The sequence below is a fragment of the Ascidiella aspersa genome, chromosome 1 (genome assembly GCF_963924565.1).
Source record: "Ascidiella aspersa chromosome 1, kaAscAspe10.2, whole genome shotgun sequence".
Lineage (NCBI taxonomy): Eukaryota > Metazoa > Chordata > Ascidiacea > Phlebobranchia > Ascidiidae > Ascidiella > Ascidiella aspersa.
This window is the reverse complement of record NC_139447.1, coordinates 7,670,460-7,679,510: the sequence shown is the minus strand read 5'-3', so window position 1 is coordinate 7,679,510 and position 9,051 is coordinate 7,670,460. Positions and strand designations below refer to the sequence as shown.

Sequence of the window (9,051 nt, the reverse complement as noted above, 5' to 3'; positions counted from 1 at the left end):
ACAAAAAGTATATATATACAGTTTTATTTTCTGCTGTAAAGCGGGAATGTCAACATAAGCGGACTTCTAAACTATATAATAATCGTATAACTTGACTTTTTAAAATCCCGAAACATAGCGACAGTTATATGACGGAAACACTTTATAGTTTTTATTTTACGATTTCTGATTTTATTATTTAACCCAGGTTTGAAATTCAAAAAATGTGCGGTCAAATTTGTTCCTATATAAGTTGCCATTTTAGAACAGGCTTAGATGTTGGAAGTATGTATGGGCATATTAACAATATGGTCCCCCGGCAATTCTATAGTTATTTATTAAACAGCCTATTTATGAATGACCATTTTAAAAATACGTTAATATACGGAGTTTAAACTTCATTTTCAATATTTAGCGTTCTGAATGCTGTTGAATAGATAAGCGGTGCACTTATATAGTTTTCGCATGTTTTATTAATTTTAATTTTTTAAGTTTACACCACTGGAAACACCGGAAAAAAATATTTTAAAGCGAAGATTTAAATTGAAACAATGTAGTTAAGTTGGCTATTAATTATAACTTAATATAGCTCCTTTGATAAAATATTTTTCGATTTGATTATGTTAACAAGCTAATTTCGTGGTGTTTTTGTGAACGTATGCATCTGTACAGTCCTCCGTTTGTTGTTGATTTGTCAGCAGCAGGTTAATTTAACAGAGATCAAAGCCAAACTTTACGATGATCAAACCCCAATGAATTGCCGCGCAAAATGAAACTAAACAAGGTGGGCGATACGAAACACCGTAATTACGGGGCTGTTTGGGGTGACAATGACGACGTTGACATTTAAGACCAGATTATACATTATACGACGCCGCGGGAAAAAATTGCTTTTTTCAACGCTCTGGGTTATGAATACAATTATCAGGCGGCTCTGCACACATTGGAGGCTAGACAAAGGAAGTAAAACGGCTTAACGGCTTTTTACGCCGCCCAGGCAGCTATGAGCACAAGCCGAAACGAAATAAGCGCCGTAAACTTTTTAGGGGGCAATTTTTCCAGAAGCGGGGTAATAATGGGGGCCATAATCGCGACAACTTGTACTAAATTTGTCCCTGCCTTATCTGTGACGCGCCAATAACCGCAAGCCAGTTGGAATGAGGGCATTCGCTCGTTCGCCCGGCTCACTTAACGAGCGTATTGTTTTGTCATAATACGGGCGATGTCGTAACAATCATAAACGACAGAGCTGAGCGCTGTAAAGAGGGGTGAACGGCCCCTGAATATGCGCCGCGCCGCATTATCACATATGCCGCTCGGATTATCGTAAAATCATTATGAAATTTTAACGGCCCGTCTCGCTATTATGGCGGCTATTTGCCGAAATCAGTAAAAGGCCGTTTCGCCGATTTAATTTTGCCAAGTGACGTGACAATCGTCTCGCCGCCAATATTTTACCGCAGAAGGCTTGTTTTAAACGCGAAAGCGCCCTAAAGTTTTACGGCGCAGTTGTGCAAAGACAGGCCGGGTACGTGTGTTGCGATAAAGCGTGTTTTTGGCAATGCCGAAAAATTCTCGGCCCTAGCGCGCTATGACGTAGCACAGGCCGTAAAACAAAATGGCCACGACCACAACACTTAAAATGTGACCGCGTTCCAAAGGATTTTCACTCCATGAAAGATTGTGAATATATTTGTGGAAAAACTAAAGAAAAATTGACATTATGGGCTCAAAAGATTTTCCTAAGCTGTAAAAATGGTTTTCTTAACAAACATGTGTTTATATTGTTCAATTATTTGTGCAAATATCAACGTTGGAGCTACATCAAGTAAGTTTTTTGGGCTTTGCTAATTAGAACAAGGAATCGAACGCAATGCACTTTCTTACTTTAGCATTCCACGTTTTCTAAGCACGGTTGTGCGAAAGCCTGTCGATATTGCAATACAATTTGTCGTTAAACAGTGAATACTGATTTTCATATTTACTGGAAACCGTTTTTTAAACATTTTTTGGGTCACTTTGCTACACAAGGATATCGTCGTTTTACTTGCATTAACGCTTTGACCTTGCCGAGAGTTTAAACGCTAAAGGCAGAAATGGTAACGCAGCAGCACCAGCAGAAGAAGTAGCAATAGTGATAAGGTGATATATAAACGATATTAAACGTCAACTTGCGATGACACCTCGGCCTGGCAGGTTATACGCGGCTATTAAGATTGAAATCCGTCATCAGAAAATCGCTATAGATTTATAGGTCTCTTCGCCCGTCGCGATACAAGTGGCAATAACGTCGGCGCAAAGTTGTCGACGAGTTCTGCTCGCCAACAGCTGACGAAACGGATTTGTGCGCGTTTAAAGTGAAATGAGACGAAAAATTAGAGACCAGAGAAACAATCGGGCTTCGTTACAAAATTGCAATCAAAAATTTGCATAAAAAAATTTGCTCGTTTTGAACGCAGAAAGTGAATTTTGCAAAATAAAAATAAAATCACACATCTTTCTGTGCGATTAACCGAACAAAAAAATAATAAATACATTATCAAGCCTCCAGAAAAAAAATAGGTTTCCCCAAAATAATACTTAAATCAGGAATATAAATCAGCACGTTTTGTCCGCAAATATCAGGTTTGTTTGGATGAAATTAAAATGACTCATCGGCTAATTCGGACTAGCTGTTAATTGCTTGCCGCATTAACGGTTCACAAGAAAAGAAAAATACAACAACAACAAAAACTGGCGCGCCATTTTCGCCAATTTCTCGACGCGCAGAAATCTGTCAGGGAAGGAAAAAGCAGGCGGGCGTGTCAGGCCAATGATGAATAATTCCATGGGAGCCTTATTGTGGAAGTGCAGTGCCCGCGGGCCGGAGCCGAGACGGTGGTCGAACTGCGTAGGAAAGCGCCATTAGCCAAGGCGGGTGTTAAGAGTTCCTTTAAGGTTCTTCCGTGTGAATGAAACGTCTATTTTCAAAATCAATTCCGGGCGCCGGGCACTGAATAAAATTAAAACCATCACGCGCCCGGGCAGGGGGGAGGGGGTGGGGAGTCGACTGTATCAAAAGTACATAAAACCCGTCCGCTTTTAGGCGTCGTTTCGGGCAAGGGAAACTCCCCCGGAAAGGCCGACCGCAACAATCAGGCCTGGACGATTTTTGGAGGTGCGGCGCCGGTCGGCCGATTCGAATAAGCGCCAAAGAGCCGTGCGGCACCATTTCCGGCCATTTTCGCGCCCACGATTTTTTGGCGTGGCAAAAAAAATCGTCTCGTCGGGCGCGCGCGGGAACAGATGTCGGCGGCAAAAGTGATTTAGAATTGATTCGGGCGCGGCGACCGCTTTTCAAATTTTCCGCCCGCCGAATTTGCGAAAAATAAAATCATTCCAGCTCGCGACGCGGCCCCGGGACATCAGCCTGCTGGTAGCAGGAGCCGTCGCCCCGTCACCAAGACCCCCCTCCCCTCCCCTCCCCTCCGCGAGCGAGCGGCGTCTCGGTTATTGGGCTCCCAAAATCGTTAGTTAATATCAAAAGAAAATAGCGGGAAATTTGTCAGACACCGTCATGAGGGAAAAGCGACGCTCGAAAAAAGATGATCCGCCTCTCAAACAAACCCCACCTCTCTTTTGCGAACGAGAGAGAGAGAAAGAAAGGGTGGCTTTCGTGATGCCGTTGCTGCCTTGTTGGTGTGAACACCAAGGCCGACTTGTGCCTTCGGTGTCGGCGTCATAGCCCAGGCGATTTGCAGTTTGTTATGGGGCATGTAATTGGTATCGATTCCCTGGCGCCTTTGATTTATAACCGATTTTCGCCCTGGCCTAAAGCGCTATGCCTTGTGTATATGCTTGTGTAAGGCCGGCGAATAGAGCGGGCGGAAATTGATCAAAGTGGGAATGCTGTTCGGCTAATATTTAATCACAAGCGATCCCGTTGACACAAAAGAAATGCGGCGGTTTTTTTCGGCGCGCCGCGAAAATAAAATAGCGCGTTTCTACGACGTAATTTTAACGCATTCTCCCGAATCGTTTTGTCCGGGTTTTCCGTCAAATGCCAAAGGATTTTAATTGTGAGGAATCCGATTACGCTCGCAATTTGGTTTTACGACTGCAACATATGTATACGCTGCTTATAACATAAAGTAACACGGATTTATGAATTCGAAATTTTGTGCAAACAATTATAGCGTGCACCCAAAAGTCAGCTATCGTGCAGTTTTATATTTTTCTGATAAACAATTTGAGAAAAATAACGTGAGGAATGTGCAAAATGTGCCCGACTTAATTGTTTTACAGTTTGCGTTGTGAAACATTCTACCAAATATATCGATTGAAAAGCAATTTACAACAGTGTTTTAGTAAACTTTAAACTTAAATCTCTCTGTTTTTCTTTTATTTACTTTTTATATATAAATAAATTGATAAGGGTTAAACCCGACTGAGGCGAAATTAAAGAATGCGCCATTGCGTTGAAGCATGTGAATTATAATATGAATTATATTTCGTAGGCAACTAATTGCCTGTGTTAATGGACATAGATTTAAACTACAACGTAAAGTATTGCTCCAATGCAGACGATCAAGATCAGCAAAACTGTGTAGCTTCTATACGTGACAAAAACATGCAGGACCATAAATATGCATGAATATAAATAAATATTACACCACGAATTCAACGATTTTTACTGCAAATATGTAAGAACACAAAAATACTGGACCACAAATGCCATATTTCTGACTGCAAATATGCAGGACCACAAATTCTACATTTCGGACAGCAAATATGAAGGACCACAAATAAGCCAAAAAAGACCAATCACAAACACAATATGTCCGCAGACAACGCGCGTCCGCAGACAACGCGCGTACGAAATCGTCAGGTGTGCGAAAATCTGTCGCGCGCGCGCGATAAAAATTTGACCACCGCCGGTCAGCGAAAATTCTCTACGGCGGAGAAAACCTCGCCGACTGCAGAAGAGAAAAAAAACGCGACGAATGCACGGAATGACTCGCTCGCCCCGTCGCCCTATGTTTCGCTGCTGGCCGTGCGTCGCCAACGCCGCAGCCATGCGTATAAATCATTAGCGCGTTGTTTTTCTTTCGCGATTAAACTTTGCCATCGCTCTCTAATCAGAAGGCGCCGGGCGATGCTGCAGCATTCAGTGCGGCCCTGGCGACGCTCGGGTATAGTGCTACTGCCACTAGTTTTTTATCCTTTTTTCAAAAGGCGAGGGTATTTAGCGACGGCCGCCAGATTTGTGAGCTTAGGCGAAGGAGTTGGTAGCGAAACGTACTGCGTGAGTGTTTGCAGAGTTGCACCGTGCTAAGACATAGGTTGTGGCAAGGTAAGAAGCTTCGTGCTAATTGTCGCGCCGTAGAGAAGAATTGCAAAACATGCTTGCCAAGTTTTATAGAAATATGTCAAGTACGCGGGCAATGCATAGCGATACATATTTTGTTTATGGTTTAGATCCGAAAACGGAAAACACTAAGCAGTTGAGATAGAAGCGTGAAAACAATTGTGTGAAGGACGTTGAAAGAAAGCCGTAAACGGCTCAGCACATTAGCAATAGTGCATGTTCGCCTGCGATAAGTTTTCTTTTGTGAAAGTGTAACCCAAAACAGGCCGCACCCTTTTCACGCTTTTGACAGTTCAACGAACGGTGACTTCAAACGCCGTATTAACAAGAAAAGGCGGTCGAGCGACCAGAAGACCAAAGGCAGTTTTAGTTTCAGTCCTTGAGTTGTTGTTGCAGGTAAGCCTACCATATGTGTAAACACGCGCGCGCAAATATACGGCGGTTGGCATTTGGCAAATGGTCGCGTTTGACCGTGGGGTCGCCTCGGTCGACGACAGACGTTTTTAACTCGCGCATTTGTTTTTCATTTTGCATTCAACGTCACAGACGAAAGCACCACGTAGTTAAATCAAATTTGCTGCTTTTGCCTCCTGGAGCGCTTTTTACGCATAAATCCGAGCCCGGAGAGAAACACCGACGGTTTTCAGCCTTCGAGGCATGTCGCGCCGGAAACAGTCCAACCCCCAACACGTAAACGAGCCTCAACAGCCCCCGGAAGCCCCAGTGGTGGAACTCTCGCAAGCCGAGCCAAGTATCACATCTGCTAGTTTAAAGCCGCCCGCGTTCGACGACGGAAAGCTTGTTGTCGATGCGATGGACGCCGCGAGCGAGAAAGGGACCGCCGCTTTACAGTTCAACGTACACCAACAAGCCGCAAGCAGCGAATGCGACATCGCGCTAAACTACGAACATCGGGAAAACTTTTCGCCATCGGCGGGAAAACGCGACCCGCATTCCGGCCGAGCTTACGCCTACGAGTCGATCGACGGAGCGTCGCGCCCCCAGAGCGGCGGCGGAATGGACATGGCCTGGCCCCGGTGGTCAGCGGACGGTCAACAAGCCTGGTCCTTGCACAACGTCAAGCGGCAAGAGCACCAGAATGAAAATTGCGACGATGAAAAGGAAAATGGCGACCAGACGGCAACGTCTCAAGGTATGGGTGTGTGGTTTATTTTTCGACTTTGTGAAAACTGTCTTTTTGACTTAGATATCGCTTTAAATTTAGAAGATATTTATGAGAGTTTATTATTGGAAACACACATCCTTTGACAGAATATCGGCTAATAGTATTGTTTTCCAAAACAATTTACGACCGACGCATTACAAAGCAAACACTGTACAATCAATACACAATTGTGCAACGACAAAATTACACCGTGTAGGTTGGGGAAAAACGCTCCATTAATTAACTCGATGGCGGAAAGAGGCCTTTGCTTGGCCGACAGGGATCTTATCCGGCTCTTAATTTAAAGTCACAAGCAATTAGGCGGGCGACAGGCGATATCTTATTCATATCTGGAGCGACCGTGCGCGCGCAGCATAATGCATATATGCGAGCACTTCGCCGTATGGGCCCCCGGCATCAATACTAATGGGATAAAATTACAGCGATACTGCATGTAGCGGGCAGGCCCCACGCGAAATAATCCATATTCATTACTAGTTGAGCGATGTTTTGATCGGAGATTTCGCTGCACTAAAGGGGTGGCCACACTGAGTAGTTTCGTATGGAAAGGATTCTACGCCTTTTGGGTGTTTATTTAAAAAGGCCAAAGCGTGTAAATGGGCGTTAGGAAACCCCGAAAGCTGCTCCCTGCATTACAATGCATTCGCGCTTTACGCAATGTTGAATAAGTTGCATTTGCTACCCTTACCAGCGATCGTAGTTTGTAAAGTCAATTCAAACCAATGAAAGGCAACGAAAAAAGAGGCGAAACACGAAATTGGCAAGAATAAATGAAAGTAGGAAAAATCCGGAAAAATATAGCAGACAGGAAAATAGGGTTAGCCAAAAACAAATAAGGTGCAGCACATAAAGTGGATGATTTTAAAACAAAAGTCATTCGTAGCGCCAAGGCGTCGACGTGAGCGGAGTCTAAATCATTTACGCAGATTACTGCAAAAGCACGGAATTGTACTATACGTTCGGAGTTTGTAACGCCTCTTCCCATTTCAAAACAAAACCAAATTTGGGGGCTCAAACTTGCGAAATTTTTATGAGCCCAAACTGTGTGTAGACCGAGATATTCTCAAGTGTGCCGCGTAACTTTTTGTTATTATGGAAAGTAACCTAGTATTGATGTTTCAAACGTGGCAAGCAAGTATATAAGACTTGTATATGCACACTATTCAGCGGAAACCTAATAATATTAGGGCATTTAACTATTTCCTTGACATATGCATTACGACAGTTTGTCAAGTTATAAAATTGTTGTTTTGTAGAAAACTTGTCGCGAATATTTTAAATATTTTTACTGTGCTGCAAGCTCGAACAGTTAGGAACCACTCGTTTAAAGGGTTGTTCGAACCTCCCAGCTTGTACTAGCGTGCGCAGTCTTTTAGCTTGTACAGGTTACAGATCGTTGGCGGCATTAAAATCAACTGACAGACCGCTTGATCGATAGACAGAAGCTCGTCTTACGGCATTTCCCAGCAGGCTCCAAGAACACGGATTTGTCCAATTACCGGCGCAAAAAGCGACCATAACCGACGCGCCGCTTATACACAGAATAAGCGCTTGTGATACTTGGGGTTTATTTTTTTTCGCGTTTGTGTCGACTAATTGGGGGCGCGGCGGCGGAAGAATTTAACGGGACGAGAAAATAGCGAATAGGGGCATCGATCCCCACGCGCCGTTGATGCACCGTGGCGTAGCAAGACACAATACCAAATCGCTAATCGGCCCTTGTACCATCCGAGATGCAAAAGCGCACATTTGTCTGAGAGCAATCGGACACGTGTTTTCCCACTTTGAGATAAAAGTGATTTTAGTTGGCCAAGCACGCAACAATGTGAGGCAACGATGCTTCCCAAATCACTATAGGTATTTTCAAATAATTTCCGTCCCCAACATAATCATAATCCTTTTCTAATTAATATTTTTGAAAAAAAAACTTTTCTAATTAAACATTTTGTCGAAGCTGTCAATTTTGTTTGTGTTCATTAACTGACATTTTGTACTCCTTCCAGCCCGGGAGTTTACCGTAAGTGCTGTAAGAAACCATTGTTAAAGCACACACTTGATTTGAGTTGTAGGAGCCAGAGCAGTGCACACGTCAGCTTGTATTTTCGAATGACCGAGCGAGTGACCGCTCGGAAAGAGCACGATAGAAAGACGTGTCGCGTGTAGCATGTCGCGTAACACATATAATAAAAGGATACGCTACAAAACCCCCCACCAGTGCGTTAGTCACGTTCGGTAACGAGCAGGCACAGTAATAACACGACCACGTCGAGTTAACCTCGGTCGAATGGGAAAAGAGGGTTGCGGTGGTATGCATGGAATATCGGGACGTTGCGGTAAACATTGGGTAAAAGTGGGGCGAGTATTTTCCATGTTTAATAAATCATTATCAGTGTAAGCCGGTTTAAGTCGGTCAATCGAAACAGTATCTACACGGCCATTAGCATTAATTTTGAAAAATTTACTGTTTCTTTCTATAACGTTAAACGGGCCGTCGTAAGGACACTGTAAGGGCGATCTATGACAGTCACGACGCACGAAA

The 9,051-nt window shown here is 43.8% G+C and overlaps 1 protein-coding gene across 1 annotated transcript in view; it reads left to right on the top strand.

The window, feature by feature from the left end:
- Positions 1 to 5,901: 5,901 nt before the first annotated feature.
- LOC146167012 (sal-like protein 1) overlaps positions 5,902 to 9,051 on the top strand; it is a 43,080-nt gene continuing 39,930 nt past the window's right edge. Inside the window, exon 1 of the mRNA XM_083382651.1 lies at positions 5,902 to 6,479. Within this exon, the coding sequence (XP_083238777.1) occupies positions 5,984 to 6,479 (496 nt within the window). The 5' untranslated portion in view covers positions 5,902 to 5,983. The remainder of the gene's footprint in view (positions 6,480 to 9,051) is intronic.